This window comes from Haemorhous mexicanus, chromosome 6 (assembly GCF_027477595.1).
Source record: "Haemorhous mexicanus isolate bHaeMex1 chromosome 6, bHaeMex1.pri, whole genome shotgun sequence".
NCBI lineage: Eukaryota > Metazoa > Chordata > Aves > Passeriformes > Fringillidae > Haemorhous > Haemorhous mexicanus.
Genome location: NC_082346.1, coordinates 55,689,803 through 55,708,669, shown reverse-complemented (window position 1 = coordinate 55,708,669; position 18,867 = coordinate 55,689,803). Strand labels below are relative to the sequence as shown.

General features: G+C 38.4%; 1 protein-coding gene across 16 annotated transcripts in view; it reads right to left on the bottom strand.

The window, feature by feature from the left end:
- The window catches only part of TRAF3 (TNF receptor associated factor 3), a 69,974-nt gene that overhangs the window by 28,320 nt on the left and 22,787 nt on the right, over window positions 1-18,867 (bottom strand). For all 16 annotated transcript variants that reach the window (XM_059850368.1, XM_059850370.1, XM_059850376.1 and 13 more), the window contains 3 exons: window positions 5,759-6,015; window positions 2,599-2,650; window positions 279-383 (listed from right to left, as the gene is read on the bottom strand). In XM_059850368.1, the coding sequence (XP_059706351.1) occupies window positions 279-383; window positions 2,599-2,650; window positions 5,759-6,000 (399 nt within the window). In that variant the 5' untranslated portion in view covers window positions 6,001-6,015. The remainder of the gene's footprint in view (window positions 1-278; window positions 384-2,598; window positions 2,651-5,758; window positions 6,016-18,867) is intronic.

The window sequence follows — 18,867 nt, the reverse complement described above, 5'->3', positions numbered from 1 at the left end:
ATTAAGATTCTTCACTATTCTATTTGTCCTTCCAGTTCTCATTTGGTTCATACATTTGCATTTCCAAGCTTTAGTGCCAAACAATCACATGATTTTTTTATAATTTCTTACAGTTCATAAAAAAGCTGAGTTTTAAAACAGTTTCAATCCATCGTAACATTTCTAAACCACATTAACCACCAGTGAGAGTAAGTTAAGAAATTGACTGTGATTTTCATTTGTAAGAATTTTTTCATCATTCTTTAACTCAAAAGATTATGACTGTTAGATTAACTTACCAGTAATTGACCCAAAGACAGCTGTTCCTTACAGCCCTTGTTTTCATTTCTGCAGTATATCTGAAGGGCAAGTAGTTCTCTCCTGCAACAATTATCTTTAAATACCTGAAAAATCAAAAATCACTTTATTTTGGAAACTGAAAACCAGTCAAGGATATGCAAGTTCAAATAAAGTAGAAGCCATGCAATTCAGCTACAGCAGTGTCATTCAATTCTAGCTTTATGCGCCAGAAATAAAATTCTATTTTTCTAGAACGTTCACAACACTGAGATTCCTCCACTGTGAAGCAGCTCAATGAAAGAGTATTTGGACAGATACTCTACTACTGTTTCACCTGAACTGTAAATCCAATAAAGGGAAAGGTACAAGAAAGGACCAAATTTGCTTTTTGCTTGCCAATATTAGGCCTGCACAAGCAAGAACTCTCTCCACTGTTTGGGGAGCTGCTGTATTAGGCACAGCACCATAGAACAAAAGAGACTCAAAGCACAGTAGTTTGGAGAGGAAACATTTCATGGATGATGGTCCCAAAATTACCAGACTGGATGGCTGGAATACCTACCTGCATTTCAGTGGTAAAATTACAGATATTTCCTAAGGTTTTGGAGGGAAGGAGGTTTTTTATTTCACAGATAAGCAGGCTTTATCTATCTCCCCATTTTAATGTTTATAAGCACTTTCAGTTTTTTGTCCACAATAAAACTGGAAGAAGTTACAAATAGAGAGGCTGGGGCTTGAGTTTTACCCTATAAGAGACAACACAACTGAACTGTCAAGAAGCCAAACTACAACAGGCAGGAACTAGAGAGAGATGAGAACTGAAAACCATTACTGCTATTTTAAAATCCAAAACCAGAGATAAACTTCTAATTGCTTTTCAACTGCTGTAATAGCCATTGGGAAATACCTCAAGAACCAAGCCCAACCTATGACTGCTTTTCTGATAAACAGACTCCTGTGATAATGTGCACACAGCAGCACTCCTGTAATTATGGAATGGTTCTGCATGCTAACACTTAACCAAGAATTATAATCCACCTGCCCACAGTGACTATGAACCTATCCCTAGTATCAGTGAAGAAGGGAACACTGCAATCACTCTCATCTGATCCCATCTGACACAGGTCACTGATTTCTATTTACTTTTCAGAAGCGTGTGGGAAGTTTAATGAATCAACAAGTCTCATTTAAATAATCAATTGGCTATGCTGCAGTATCTCTTCCAAAGTAATTCACAGGGTCAGTATGCATAGTTTTGCTGACTGAAGGTAAGGTAAGAAGACAACCTTTAAAGTTTTTCAAAGACTAAAAGCGTTTCTGTGATTTACGACTTCAGCAGTCTGTGGGAAGGGAGGTGTCCAGTTTCATTGAAAAACTGATTTGCACAGTTAGTCTAACAGGCATTTAGTATACATTGGCCTTCTTGTCCTGTTTTAAAGATACTTGAAGTTTCATGACAAATGTACATATTTATGTATATTAAGAGCCAGAAAGTCAGAGCTATAAGAACAAATAAATTAGGCATCACAAGTCTGAGCTCCTGTAGAGTCCATCCATGTCAAAACCAAATTACACTGAGCACTGTTCAGAGAACTGTTTTGGATTAAAACAAAGAGACAATAACATACCCATCAACCTTTTCTTCAAAATGGTTACAAACACAAGTATTCACTTAGGCAAGAAAGACTACTAGCACAAATAATTTACTGAACATTTTAGCAATAATGTCAAACAACATAAACCATGTACTAAGCCAAGAAGCTTTTCTACCTTCAACTTTTCAAAGGCAGCAAAAGGTTTTAATGTGAATAACAGTGTAGAGGGTATCACTGAAATAACTTATACTTCTAAAAAGAATCTGACCCATTACCATTACTGTGACTCCCCACTATCCCAATTCCAGTGGGGTTCACTGAACACCACGCCGCAAAAGAGAGGAGTGAAACAGGAGCCACTGGTCTAGAGCCAAATCAGTGTTCACCTAGACCTGTCACATCCCTGCATCTACAGGAGAGGGAATATTTCTTATCATCCTCTTGATTGATGGGAGGACAAGTGCAATGTGCTGCTGCAGCTCCCAGCTATGAATACAAGATGTGACACCTGTCTGGACCTTTTGGGATGAAGCTGACGTGTTTTCTACCATGAGGTTAACAGGGAAAATGAGCCACCTACCTCTATAAAATGCATGGCTTAGGTTTTATGACAAACCTACTTTTTAGGCAGCTTATTAGGTTTATGAAATAATTACCACATAACAGTAACAACTTGTGTAGGCCACACAGTTCAATACTCTTGAATAAGAAATTATTTTAATACCTTATCTTTTACTATGCTTTCTTGACACGCTGTACATTTTGGACTAGAAGATCTGAAGAGAAAAGAAAAGAAAGAACTATTTTAGCTCATCTGAACTTTTGCAGTACAAAAATTTTCATTTATGAGGCACTTCATTTTGATTATTCAATACATTCTAAAACCATTAAAAGTGGATATAGTTCATTATAAGGAGAAAATACAACATTATTTCAACAAACTTGAAGTTGGCAAAACTCATTCCTTTTTTTCAGTCTGCACCTGATCCAAAATTGTTGTCATTTCTAAATCTGTGAAAACAGGCATATTGTCTCTTTAATTATTGTTTTTCACACAATACCTAATGAAAATTTACTTTCTTTGATAGTCAATTATGCATCCTTTTAGGGTAAAAAAGTATTTATGTCCATGTCCGTCAAGTGTGTTCTGGTTTTAGCAACCATTATAGATGCTTGCTGCCTCCTCTATCTGAAATACTGCCTTGTAACTGTCTTAGTAAACTAATTATTAAACCTGTGACCTTTTGGACAACAGGCAGAATCAGGAGCAGGGCAGACTGTCATGAGAAACTGGAGTGCAGAAAACCTGAGTTTCTACAGCTGTTTCTGACTCTGACCTGCCAAGTGTTGTAGTGTAAACCCCTCAGGATCATAGAATGGATTGGGTTGAAGAGAGCAAAGCTCATCTGGTTCCACTGCCCTACCATGGAGAGGAACACCTTCCACCAGAGCAGGCTGCTTCGTTCGAGGTGGAGTCGCCATCCCTGGATGTGTTTAAAACAGACTGGATGTGGCTCTCGGTGCTATGCTTTAGTTCAGGTGTAAGGGCTGGGCTGGACTTCGTGATCTTGAAGGCCTCTTCCAACCTAGTGATTCTGTGATTCTGTTCCTTTTTAGCTCCTTTTCCCCACATAAAATGGGAATAGTCAAAATTATCTCCCTTGTAAAGCACCGAGACGAAAAGCACCAGGTAAAAGCTGTGTGAATTCTTCCATGAAGCAACTCACTGACAGGCTGTGGCTGCTAGCAGCAGTGCAAATCAATGTAAAAGGCTGAAAAAGTTCAATTATGTTATATATTCTGTATGGTTATTTCAAATCATCTCGCTGGCTTCTGCTCTTCAAACCAACCATTTTGTGTCTCATCATATTTCTGAGCATCTTAAGTACTTCGAAGCTTCAATACCTGTAATGCTTTTCATAAGTCAGGAAGAAAAAAAAAGTAATCTAAACTACATCAGGGCATATAGTGTTTAATACAATGTCATGCTTTCCTTGCTCTTACTGAATTCACTCAAGCATCCTACTTGCTTTTTCAAACTACTCTTGCATACTGAGTAGACATCTTTACTGCTTTATCTCCACTAACTCCAAATTCCTTGTCCTCAAACAACCCTGGAACAGAAGTTGCTAGCATACAATTACTGTGTTTGTGTATGCAGCAGTGTATCAACACTGAATGAAAAAATTTTGTGCCAAATACAGGACCAACATAAACCCATTTTAGTCTCAATTTTATGGCATGCTTTTTTATTAAAAAAAAAAAAGGGATGGATGTAAATTTTATTTTAATAAAGGATTTGTTTACAACAAGCACTTAAATAAATTGAAATAACTCAGTGGCCTTAAGCACATGTTCTTTTCAGTAACAGACAGGTTGGAAAGTCAGTAAGATAAAATTACACATATTCTAGCTACACTGTAATAAGCACATGTGCATGTCTCACAGCAGGGAAGGAAAACTGCCCAGACTCTAGCAATGCCAGAATTGTTACTGCTTAGATTGTCAAGGATCTGCTCTGCCAACCTGTTCACATCCAAGCATGGCAGGTGTTTGGTTTTTTGCAGTCACTGTTATTAACCTTGTAAGAGTCTTCAAAAAACACATATTGAATAAGAAATAACTGCATTTCTTAAATACCACACCTCACTTCACACTGTGTATCAAAAGAAAAGTTGGTGGGGTTTTTTGTTGTTGTTTTAAATTTGAAATGCCATAGACACAAAACCTGCAGGAGTGCATTAGTGAGCTATGGACCCTTGTGTTTGCCCAGTACAGAGATTACTCTTTATCAGGAGATTGAGTATTGTAATAACTTCCATACTCTTGCCATGCTGCATGTAGCCTTGACTTAGATATCTAAGTATTAGATATCAGATTACAGTATTTCCATGTGACATATAAACCAGCATCTAGAGTCAGAGTGCTCACAAAAAGTAAACAGATCACCAAGGCTTCCAAAGTCAAATGCTCTCTCTGATAGTAGTCCAGTATGCAACATTCATCAAACGAGGTATCTTCTGTATTTCTGCTTTTCCAGTAGTAAATGAACACATTTGGTGCTTATGTACCCCAGGAGACTGAAGTGTGCTGAATGGTCTACAAACATTACACAAAGTTTTGAAATCACACTACTGAATACAACCAGCAGTAATGCACCAAAGTTGAGAGGCAAAGAAATCTACTGTTGCACAGGCACTTAAAACCTAGATACTCCCTGAATGATTGCACTTTTTATTCTTATCTAGACTGGGAAAGACTGCACCTCTCAGCATTCATTTTGCATCTCTATCATTCACTCACCTCTTTGCACTCTGGCCCAAACACCTCAGTAATAGAGATGCCAGCCTTGCTGACCCTCCTGCAGTCCACAGGTCATGCAAGTCCCCTAACAAACAGCTGGAAGGGCTACAGGGAAACTGCTCCACAAGCAGGTACATTTATCCAAGGGCCCCACCATCCATTCTGAGGCTGGGTCCACAGCCAGGTTAGGCAGCACCACCCCAAGGAATGTGTACAAGCTCACTTCCTCACACAGACAATTTACTGTGTGTATTTGACCCCAGATTACCCAAGTCAGAAGTCCTGTGAAACAGCTACTCCACTTGGGCTCCACATGGAATGAAATTCTTACCTAATACATTTCTACACAGGATTTCACCACCTTAACAACTGTTCCAACAATACTGATGGAAAACCCAGTTGTCTTATCCTGACCCAGAGTAGATCAAAAATGTATGCACCAGCACACAAGTAACAAATACTCAAGCAAGAAACAGTGGAAGGCTCAACATACTCCTAAAGCTGCAACGGTGTTCACAGTAATGTCAGTAGTTCACAACATCTAAAGGTATCAACATGCTCTACCAGAACAAACAACATACCTCAGCAAGGCATTCATGCAGGTTTCACAGAACCTGTGTCCACATTCAGTCTGTTTAGGATTGCATAAGATGAGGTGACATTTTTCACATTTGTACTTATCTTCCACGGCATTCACAAATTTCTCTTTGTAGCCACCTTGCTCTGGAACATAGATGGATGCTGATGGGCTGCGGTCAGGATTGGCCCTCTGCTGTACCATTTCTACAGATAAAGGGGGTTCTGACTTCTTACTGGGGTCCATGCTCTAAGATAGTTTCTGTGAATCAAAAGTGAGAAAAACTGAGAAATGAGGACCTCTTTTGCCATTTAAATAAAACAAACAGAGCATCTGAGAGATTGCATAAAATCAGAAAGCATCAAGAACAGGTCTGTGTCCACACATCACGTGAACATACATTATACATACATTACCGCCTGAGTATATTTCACATAGCAAATCTGTAAAATAGTCTACAAATTCAAAGGCTCCAGAAAGCAACGAATTAAAACCTGCTCCAGAAAATGAAGTGTTAATTATGGCCATCAGTCTGGGAATACATAAGGAATTCTTTCATATCTTTCTCTCTCTTGCTCTGAAAAGTATTTCTTAATGTTGAAGTCCAACCATTAGGGGCAGCAAGAGGTGTGATAAGGAAGGTGTTCTGGTACACTACTGCATGTGATTCTGCTCAAATGCTACTGCAAAAGCACATAACCACCAATGTCCTACACAGGGTACCCAGAGCCTGCCCAGCTCCTGCCCACTTTTCCTGTCTATCCCTTTGCAATAGCATAGTGTAAGACACTCTGCTTTAAGTCTGCTTCACAACACCACAAAACGGCTTTACACATTAGATACTCCCCAACCTTTTCATGGCACATCTTCACCTGAAGAGAACAGCTGAGCAAAGTCTAACTGACAGCAGAGAAGGGCCTATGTAACATGGCCATTTGATTAATTTACCAGGGCTAAGCACAACTGACAGGTAGCTGAGGAAGCAATTAATCCAGCTGAAGAGTAAATTACAGTACCTATTATCTTGGACAACCCGTCTTCTAGGTCAGCATGCAAACAGCAGAGCAACAGAAGAATAATATCCCTTAATATTTTAAGTTTTAAAATGTGTTTTCGTCATTTCCTAGCTAAACTTGTAGTCAAGCAAGTGTAAGTGCTCTTAGAAAGGCTCAGCATATCCAGAAGAAAGCACAGTTGGAGGAAGCAGGATGAAGAAATGAGGCTCTATTCACTTCTCAAAGTATGTCCACAAATGCCACAAAGGGAGTCAAATGCCTCACATTCCAAATACACAAACCCTCTTGTACACAGTTTTTGTGGTATCTTACCTTCCCTTGCTAAGCCCAACACCACACATTTGTAATGAAACATATTCACTTGTAGGTAATTTCTGCATCTGGAATTTTGGTACAGAATTCTCCCTGCAAACTAAATGGGTACAGAATTTTCTTTGATTTCTGATGCCATTATTTACAGAAACAAAAGACAAAATCATTGTGACTCAATGCTGAGACCATTTCATGTTTTTACAACACCAGGTGAGCAAGGGTAGAGGTGTTGAGTGAAGAATTCTCACTTCATTGCCCCCTTGCCCAGGGGAAAGCCTCTCTGATCTCCATCAAACTCAGAGAGAGCCCAAGGAACCCATTCTCATAACTTGGCACACAGACACAGTGATTGTGTCTTATTCTAAACCAACAAAACAACACAAACACACAACAAATTAAAAAAAAAGAAAGGGGGGAAAAAAAAGAAAGAAAAAACCCCAACAGGTTCTATGAACTGAAAAGCTGCTAAAAATTCTGATCCATAATTTGAATTACTGTTAGTCTATTCCTTGTCTGCTTTTCAAAGAGTGCAGAGACCTATGTCTTGACAGAACAATATGTGAAAGAACCAACAAGTCTGTGCTGGACTGAAAGTGACTCACACTTCTCATTAACGAGGAAATTCAGATTATTTCAGACCTTAGCTAGAGTTTCACCAGCAAGCAGGTCACAATGACACTGAAGAGGCAACTCAAGATTGTAACCAGCACAAAAGAAATGAGATTGATGTTGAGAACATGATTCAGACAAGGAGGTTCACAGAAGTGCCATGAATGAGAAAGGAAAGCAGCTCACAAAGGTAGTCTAAATTTAAAGACTGCCCAAGGCATGAGTGCAGCTGCTGTACATCAGTGGCTGGACATGGGGAAATGCAGTCATGAGCTTAGGACCTGACACTGTTCTGTGGTTTTAAGAGAAAAGATTAGCAAGAGATGGAAAAAAGTACAACTCCTTAAGTGTTCAGACTGCTGAAACTTAGCTACCTAGGGACTTGCTTCTTATGTCTGATTGGAAAAGCTTCATTTGGCACTTGCAGTTTAGGAATCTGTAAATGTCTCAGTTCCTTGATTTATAGGTATTAATACCTCTTTCCCCTGTGCAGCTGTATATTTTTTTTTTAAATCATATTCAAGACCTCCACTATTCTGGCAATTCTTGAAGTCAAAGGCCAACTTCAATCATGTTGATTTGCAGGAACAACACAGGGAACATTACTTTCCTTAAAATGACAGAAGAAACAAGGCATGACCTGCTTCTAACCCACAAAAAAATACAGAAAAAGAGGCACTACAAGAGATGCTGAAAGGAGAATTGTCAAGTCAAGAGAGCACAAAGTTTCCAAACTTCCAAGTCACAGTCCACAACTACTGAATGTCTGCTTCCCCATTAAGTTTCTTCTGAACAAAAGATGACTGGAGATGTGAAGTCTTCCAAAAGCATGATTTCTTCAAGGAAATGGAATAATTAGTCACAAGAAGGCAGGCAGGGGTGACAGGAGAATATTCAAGACTTAACACAGACAGCACTGAATGCCAAATGAGCAGCAGGTGAGAGTTTCACAGAGATCCAAAACTGCTCCAGGCTGGACTGTCAGCTGTCAAGAGAGATTTCACACCAGAATAAAGTGCACAGGGTGCCACAGGACTCCACTTTTGGAACTGACATCTTGGATATCTTGTCACAGAAAAGAAGCAGAAAGCACACTGACAAATAAAACATACTATGGGACATGCTTAAAAGATTTGTCTGTCTTGGGCTTTCTATTTATTTTATGAAGAAGTATGTCAGACCAGAAAAGCTAAACAAGCTCAGCAATAGAGCAGCCAGATTGGTGAAGAATTCTCTTCCACAATACTCTGAATGCCAGCATTTTCTTGTGCAGCAAAACTGGGAAGCCATTCATGAAGTACTATCATAAAATACAACAGAGTATTGAGCCTGCAAGACCACCACGACCTTATTACAATGAACAAGCTGTATTTAACAAGGGGATGGGAGAAGTGAGGTCTGTCTGTATGCACAGAGCTTTGCCTTTATGCATATTAGTTACATGCTCCTACCCCTGCATGTGGGATCAGTGAACACAAGCACAGAAAATACAAACATTTCAGCTGCCACCCTTTTGGAAACAGCATTCTGTTATGACTTCCATGCCACTACAGGGTGTCAGCTGCAATGGCTTCTCTTCCTTTGCAGGAACCTTTAATAGCAGGACTTGGATTATTCCCCCACAATCATGTTTCAAACTGCCAACAAGAAGCAATTTGAAGTCATACCTCAGCAAGGCACTCTGCACTTATGGCAGTGAAGTTAACATACTTCCAGAGAGCAAGCAGAGGAGCCTAGCTAGGGCATCCAAGATGGGCCAGTTCTGGTGAGGGCCTCTGATTCTTAAATGCATGGCAAGGTGCCATCCAGGCAAAGACTCTGGCTCTTGTTCAGCAAGCTAAATTTTAGTGACTAATTAATCACCAGCTAGTTCTTACATTCCAGTATCTTATCTGTGGGAAAAGATTATCACAATAAAAGTATATGACTTTCAGATGTCTTTTAAAACTGTTAAACCCTGGACAATCACTTTTCAGGACAGATAAGCACATAAAAAAAGAGGCACAGTCACCAAGGTTGTTTCTGTCCACTGCTGCCACCTCTCCTGCAGCCAGCATCTGCTAATATTCACACTTGAATGGACAGTGTTGTGGCCATCAGATGGGTGACACTGTGCCACTGCTTGCTCCAGTCTGGTCACTACTCTTGTTCAATGCAAGTGGAATTCAAGCAACTGAGGCTGAGCCCCAGCTGATACTTCAAGCTGTATACACTGCAAGGTCAGAACAATTTGTTGGTGCTTAACTAAGAGAGATACTACTATCAGTACAGAAACCTAGAAACTGGAAGCAAAAGTGAGTTTACTCACTAAGTTGTTCTGAGAATTAGGAAGCACAGGAATTCCCCAACAACAGGCATTTTGCTCTTTCCTTATTCAAGCAAGAGTGTTGTTCTCACTGCACAAAGAGCAAACATCCCAAAAATATGCACTTGTGTTCTGTATTAGCACATATCTTTATGATTTGTTCTTAGGGAATAAAGCCAGTTTGTGACACTGAAATACAATAAAGCTTCTATAAAAATTCAAAATAAATTTGCATCCTAACGAAAACAGAAAAAAAAGAACTCATATAAATCTAAAACACTCCTTAAAATTTGATTGTATGAGGAACCTAGAAGGCTCTGCATGAAGACAGTTTCAATATTCTGACAAGATGAAGCAAATAAGATTTTGCCACAGCTTTAAAATTCAAAAAGAGCAAAAAGCTATTAGAAATAAATGTTTTCATTACAGTACCTTGGAAGAGAATAATGCAAGACACTGTTTTATGTGGTTATTACTACAGGACAGCAAAGCTTTTTGATCAAATTACAATTTGCACTGAGAACAGAAGTTCCTCAAACAGAACAGCACTGCATGCACAATATCTAAATTAAGCTCTGAAAGAGAAACAAAGTGGGACAGGGAGCTTAAAATCAGAGCAGAAAAGTAACCTTTCCTCTTCAAAAAATTTTTGTATCTAAAATGTGTAAAAGCACACAAACTTCAGCATCTCATCCTAACTAGGTCATTTTTTTTTTGGGTAGCCTGGGGTATAATTTTTCAGTCTAGATTTTAATGAGATAAGGGATTGTGATTGTGCTGTCTCTCCTCTCAGCCTCCCAAAACCACATTGGAACCAACTGGACAGTGTTTCCATGAAAATGAACAGCTATGAGTGGAACAGAAAGAGAAACTTAATGCAGTGTCCCAGTGAGCAAGAGGCCAAAAAAGTGCACCCCCATGGTCTATCAGTCAGTCAGTGCACACACACACAAACCAGCCAGGAACACCTGTTCCCTCTTGTCCCACCAAGCTTCATGGCCTCAGTCTCCTCCTGTACCATAAAAACAGGGGTGGGCTGGAGATTAAGGGGTTTTTGTTGGTTTATTGCCCTTTTTTTAGGTTGGGTTTTGGTTGGGGTCATTTTTGAGGAAGGGGGAGTAGGGGTTAAAAAAAAAGGACGTAGAGCACAGATTAGTAGGAAAACAAACTTCATCAGTTTCACTGCTCTTCACAGAATTTTCTTCCATACTCCACAGGATATCTTCAGAGAGACACATAACCAGGTACCAGGAAAGGGATTTCCAGATCTTCAGTCTTTCCAACTCACTTGCTTTCTATCACCAAGAATTATTGCTTCAAGTTAGCACACAGAAACCTTTATCTTAAAATTAAATTATTAAAACAATCTGAACTTCTTCTCTGTCTTATATTTCAGCATTTTATAGGTTATAATAAATTCCTAGAACACAGTGAAAAGAATGCCCACCTTTCTTTCTCCATTTTTAGACAAGTCTTCTGAGTTGGTTCTGCTTCTGAGTGCTATTAAAATATGCAACGCATATTGGCATACTCTGATGTCTTGTTAAAACAGTAATGCAAGCTGAAAGCAGTATATTGGTGACAACATATTATCAGTTTACTCAGGGCACACATGTCAAAAATATTAAAATAAAGCTGCCATGGAAATCTTTACTCTGGAGCTCTCAAGCATGAAGGGGTCCAACTGCAGAGCATCATTCTCACAACACCCACCACACCTCAGCCTGGCCTTCTGGCAAAACCCCACTGCTGAGTCTGGGAGGGGCACTGAACAACAGATAAATAAAATGCAAGTGGCTTGAATCACTCCAAAGAAAGACTGAAGCCATGACTGAGGCAGCACTGGAGTGGCAGTTTGAAAGCAGACAATCATCCACATTTGTTTTGTGTGAGGTCAGAGGTCTTGGCACGTCCACTCCTGCTGTTAGCACAGGGGAACTACTAATTTATTTATTTTTACCTCCATGCATTTTTCATGCTGGAAATGCTATTTACTATTTCTCCAGAGCACATATATATATAGAGGACCAACTAACCAGAGGTTTAGGTATTTCCAGGACATGTTCTGAGAGAATATTCTGAGGAGGGTAAGGAAGGGTTGCTAAGTGACCCACACTGATACAACTTTATACAGTGAGAAATATGAGACCACTCCTCATCTTCTTTTATATTTACACTCAAGTACTAAGTTGAATTCCTGTACAGAAATGAAAGCACTGTTGATACTTAAAACTTTTTTTCCCTCTGTGCTAAAACAAATAGGCTATTTTAACTACTTTAAACTTTTCCCTACAATTTCATAAGCATGCACCTTCCTTGCTGTGAAGACGACCTGGACATCACGTATAGTAGAACAGATGAAGACCAACAGGAAAAATCAGATATAAGCAAGTAGGCCAAACATTTGAAAACACAGATGATGTGCACTGAGTATTCTCCACACAGGAAGCTTCTGCCACTTGCAAACTCTCCAGAGCCACTCATCAGTGCAGTATCCCAGCTCCTGAGCTTGGAAGGCACCTCTGGAGGTCATCCAGCCCAACCTCCTGTTCAGAGGAGACCATCTTCAAAGTCAGGTCAGGTCCACGGCTGAGTTTTCAAAACTCCCTGGGTGAACAAAGTGCAACATCTCCCAGCAACCTCTCCCAGCACTTAACACCCCCCTGTCAGGAGTTTTTATTGCAGCAATTATGAGGTGATATTCTTAGGCAGCAAAAAGGCCTGTTCTGATACTTGAACTGCTATGATCTCAAGCAATTAAACCACATTTCACCACAATCTCCACAGGCTCTAGCCTGTACAAATTATTGAACAAATAGGAAAACTATTTTTGGTTTGGAAGGTACAGGCTATTCCTTCTTTTCCTATCTGACCTAGAAAATCAGAAGCATAATCAAAAGATGCTATCATGATATTCTTGCAAAAGAACAACAATGTGTGTCACTTTAATCAAAAACATTGTCTATTTCCCATGTTCTAGTTTAGCTTGCAAGATGACTGAAGAGCTGAAAATAAAAGGTATGTTATGTTTTACATTGTTTTATTCTTTTAACTTATCTATTTCCTTGGCTGTATTTCTTTCAAAAACAAGTCTACACAGCCATGTGAAGTGTCTTAGAAGATCAAACAAAACACCATCCCCGTCCAAGGGATCTCAATTTAGCAAGTCTGCTGGACTATGCTGTCATGAAAGAGCTCTAACATACACTCCCTCCTGCTCAGTGTAACAAACTTCTTATTCTAAATAAAGGACAGATTTGGAAAGTAATTACGCCAGCACTAAGAGGTTAGATTAGTAATATTTATAAGTAATAACACAGCATTAACATAGTTCAGAATGCCCAAGAAGCCAGGGACTGACACTTCTAGGAACTATCCAAAAATATGCTGAATACAATTAACATTTAGTCAAACACATATTTCACCAGATGAGAGAAAAGAAAAAACCACAACTTTTAAAGGGCTTAAATTTTATCTATTAAAAAGACAGCAGAAAAGGTAAGTCAGTGCAATTAAGGAAAGCTGATTTTTATGTGACACTATGTTCAACTCTTGCTTTTTTGTAAGTTTACAGCATTCCTTTGAATCATGACACAAGGGCTGGCAAAACAGCTTTAAGATTCAGCCTGAGACAGCAGTAAAAATAAAGTGTTTGTATTTTGACTTACACTTGCTATCTACAGCTCTCAGTAATTACTTCCTAATCTCACTAGGCTACCAAAATACAATATAAAGTCATCTGAAGTGCAAGAAATCAAAAGCATCTTTTAGAAATCAAAAGACCTCTAAAGCTTTGAAAGCCTGGGTCACAAGACAACAGATAAGAGAAATGCTGTCCAAGCTCACGATGAGTATTCTTCTGCATTTCCAATTCAGATTCCTGTACATTTCCTCTTTTCTCTCATGCACCCCTAGACAAAGCTATTGCATTTCATCTATGAAGTTAACCCCCAGCTGTGATCTGTATTTTTATACCAAGCTTTTAGTAGAAGCAGATAAAGAACAGGAAAGATCAAAAGATAATCAGATGATCACAGAACAAAGTACACTTTAATCTCTTCCTCTGCTGTTTAGGGGAAGTCCATGATTGAGATACATATGACAGTCCTATGTGGGGGAAGTGGCTGAACACTATGAATTTTTGATTTTTTTAACTTCTGGCTCTGTTTACAAAGGAAACATTTTATCTTCCACAAAAGAAATATACTCAGATAAAATATTCCCAGAAACGCCATGAAAATCATATTTGGAATTAAAGATAATTTTGACTTTCAAAATGGTTTTACATGTGCTTTGAAGAGAGAACTAGGAAAAACCAGTTTATATTTGCATTTGAAGTACTCTGTTTTAATGGAAAGCTATTTCTATCAATCCAGATTTCCTCCAATTCCTGTTTTACAGCAGGTCTAACACTTCCTTTACCTTTGCTACACAGCACACAAGTCTTTGGTTCACATGAGAGAAGTGTCAAATCACAGACACCCAAAAGCCCAACTGCTCACTATGATTCCCACTTCTGCCTGCTGTGACTGGGCAACAACAAACCCCAGCAAGGATCAACAAGGGTAAAGGCAAAGAGCATGTCCCAGTCATTCTCATCCTGGCATGCAGTCCCAGAAAATCATGGCTCATCCTCTAGTGACCTAGTCTAGTGCCCTTTTCCTCCCAAGGTGTGCCTTCAAGAAAAATCCGCTGCATGAAAAATCAGTAACAACTTGCTTACAAATTATAGCAACTTAAGACAACAAAGTCTCTTCATCTCTGAAATCACCAAGTAGGAATCAAAAAATTACTGGAGTATTTGTGTCAACTTTTCTTTGTTCTTAAACCAAGACCTATCGATCAATGCTATTCTTTTACTTTCTGTTAGTCAAAGAGATCCTCAGCTTCAAATCTAACACAATTTCAAGTCTATCAGAACAGCAGAAGATATTCCTCAAATCAGTCTACCTATCTACACTGCTGCTGCCAAGTGCATGAAGAATATTTCTGCATTGCCAATTCCTGATAGAGTGCATCTGTGCTGTCTCTTAATGAATCCAGCCTTTAAATCTCAGCAGAGGTAAAAAAATGACATAGGTGTACTTCATCTTCTACAATTAGAAGAAAGTATGTGAAGGCAAAGGTGTCAGAGACCAGCAAATAAAAAGAAAAAATCCAAAGCACTTCAAGAAGCTCATTACAAATAATTACTGCAAAACTGCCTTCTCAAGAATGCCTATAAAATACAACTTAATTAATTTTAAAATGCTGCTCATCTTAAACGAAAATAGTCCTCCCAGGAAATTCTGAACACAGCAGAGTTTAGAGGAATCTGGTAAATGAAAGAGAATGCAACTTCAAGTATGGCTCAGCACTTTTTGAACTCAACATTGAAATGTTGTGCAACTAGAAACGACCATACCAGAAAACTTAAAACCATAGTCTCTCACTTCCACATGAAGTTCTCTCCACTCTAACTAAAGTAAGTTTTCTAAGCCTACATCCAAAACTCAAAAAAAATCTATCTAACCTGTCTTTCATGGAAATTAACTCACTCTCATAAAACATTTCCTGCTCTTCCATTTTATCCCAGTGAACATGGCGTACTCTGAACACAGGTAAGAAAGAAATACTTTTTTACACTGTCCTAAATACTAATCAAACTCTTGAAATTAACACAGCATGTGACATCATCAGAATATTTTACTGAACACTAAACTGCATGGAAGACATTTACTCATGCACAGAATTCAACCTCTCACTAATCCTGAGGGAAATTTCCTACCATTTGAGATGATGTCTTCAGCTTTGCCTGAATAGATTGCTTCTTAATCAGGAAGGAAAAGGAAAAAGAGAGTAACAGTAATGCTCTTTTCATTTACCTATATTTTATTGTTTATCAGAATGTAAGGGGAAAAAAAACCATTGTCCACTTATTTAATGAAGTGATAGCAGGTTTGACTTCAGTGATTTCAATGTCTACACTGTACACTACACTGTTAGATTGTATTATCTATGACCAACATCTTAGGGTTTGGGAAAAAAAGTGGGAGTTTTGTTAAGATTTTTATATTAGATGGAAAAAAAAAAAAACCAAAAAAACAACAAACCCAAACAAAAAAAAAAAAAAAACAACAACCAAACCACATTTGGGAACAATCTGGAAGAAGGAAAAAAAATACATTTAAAAAAATGTAAAGCCCTCTAAACCACTTGTGCTAGAATTTCTAGTTATACTAAAAGTTTCTAGTTACACTAGAAATTTCAGTTTCTACAGCTCTAATAAAAAAGTATTCTTGAAGTTGAGATTTCAGGAGAAAGTCACAGACCCTTTACCCAGACTTGTCATAGTATTCATAATCTCAACTTCACATTCACTGCTATCTAAAGCATTTCTTACCTTTATTAAGGTGTTCATGGAGAAAGCTGTGCTTTCCCTAACTGAAAATTTAGATTCACAAAACATGTTTCGCAGCAATGTAAGAAAGGAAGGAGCATGTTGCTTCCTCCTGTAGTAAACACAGACTTTAGGAATGTGCTACTGGAAGCCAAGTGTACATAAGACACAAATACCTGCTGGTGTACGACAGTGTTCATTATTCCAACTGTAAAGTGTCATTAAAAGACTCTTTTACCTGGAACCTGCATGCAATTTCCTCGTTTCTCTCACAGTTCCTCCTAGTTTCTACTTCTTCTTTGTGACTACTTTGCCAGCTAACAAACTATGGTATTATTTTGTCTTGCCAGCCTTAAATGTTTTACTCGCTGCCTGCAGGTTTACACCAACTGCAGTTCTGGAGGCTTCATATCAATAAATATCAATGACATCTTGAGAACAAGACACCTCTACAGCCCTCGGTCAGACAGGACACTACTAAGGACCAAAAAACCCCCAGTCCCTTTGAAGGCTTCCCTTGTACTGGATTAAGAGAATTAACAAAACTCAGTGAGGATGTTATCCCTTTACAACATACCTAGTGTGGAGATTGTAAAAATATAAATATAAATTTTTCTGACTGAACTTCACATCACTCCCCAGAACCAAGTGTTTATCACTGTTACACAGCCAAACAAGTTTAACACAAGCAATAGCAACCTTTCAAAGAAACTTCTGATAAAATTGTACAGTACTGCTGCTGCTTCAGAAACACATTAAAAGTGGTGCATTCCACACCATCCACAAGGCCTTAAAGAGATGTGTCTTCAGATTTGGAATATGAAGTTGACAGTTTTAGCTGAAAATTCTTTTTGCGTGCTTATCGCCTGAGGGCTTCTTTAGTTAATATTAATGAAATCATGTTCACTTCTACCAAATAAATACTTAATAAAGCAATTCTGTTTAATGTATTAATGGCAATCTAACCTTTAAACATGCACTTTTATTTTTCAAAATTCAAACCTGAAAGTCTCCAGGTGTTACTCTAGAAACTAAATGAGAATACTCAGATTCCTTGGAAAATTTATGCTCATAAAGAATCATCTGCTTGTTATAAAGATTCACATAGGCACAGTTTAGATATGCAGAACGGAAAGAATAATTTACAAATGGAGCAAATGCCAGATTTAAAAGTATGCAGAGGACACTCACTGATAGAGTAAGGGGTTTACATCCTAAGATTAGAGCTTATAGGATCTTGCACTGCTAATGACACTTCAGAGGAAAGAGTGCTGATTCCCACTTCCTGCAAATAACTTGTATCTAGGCAATGAAGCTTCCAATATTACAGCAGTGGTTTGGATTTTTTTCAATTCTACAGAATTCCTACATGATTTTAAGACTTCATCACTTTATTTCTCCTTATCTGTATAATAAGCAAAACATTGCTTACCTTTTATAACATCCCTGGCCTGAAGTGTTCTACATCAGCAGGAAGTATTATTTCTGGACTCTTCTAGCAAGATTTGTCACCACTCTAAACCCTTCTAGAAGTCTGGATAAAAAGAAACAACTTGCCCACATTTCTTAAGAGTCATAAGAGATTCTTTTTTTTTTAACATGATACTTTCCAACTCAACTGTACACTGATGCTTTGTTATCTTAGGAAGCAATTTCAGGACCTGAAAACACTAGGTGTAATATTAAAGACAAACCTGCATCTCTCTGTATAAGGAGAACTACGACCTTAACATTATAAATGCTTCTGAGAAGAATCCTTTCTTCAACCTGCTTCACACTGTTTTGGAAGTTCTTTTATGGCTGCCTTTAGTAGATCCCAAAGGAGTGTCAAACTTAATCCAATTCAGAATATATATAAATGCACTTCCTGCAATACAGCTTAAAGTCACAAAATACATTAAGAATGTTGTAACATTGATCCGTCAAGCCAGGCTCATACCAGGTCCTGGAACTCTTTTTCATCATTATACAGCATCTGCAATACACTAGTGGATAGGCAAGAGGGGAAAAAAAGAAGGGGGGAAAAGGCAGCTCTGAATATTCTGTTAAGCATGTGTCATGGATTCCTATTTCCTCTACACATCTGCTAAATCTACAAGCAATTATTTTGAGGCCAAGACTAGCAAATTCTTCATGTTGTCTCAGTGAGTTCTACAGGTCAGACAAGAATCATAGTGTCAAAAAGTGGGTTTTCTTTGTCTTAGGGTTTTTAAAAACAATTTTCCATTTTTCAAGACAGTTATTCAGGGCGAAAAAAAGAAAATCATTAAATTAGGTATATGTAAACTCATACTGCATTTTTATCTTTAAATGGTCATACTACTTTTCTAATTTATTCTCCAGGGTATTGACTGCCCCAGAGTTATACTTATTCACTGATAGCTGTGCTGGTGATAGCTGAGATTAGTTACAGTGAAGGCTACTCCACTTTGGAACAAGGATGAGCTTTGTTATCAATCCAAACAGCCTCTGTGTCTCAGTGAAATAAGGGA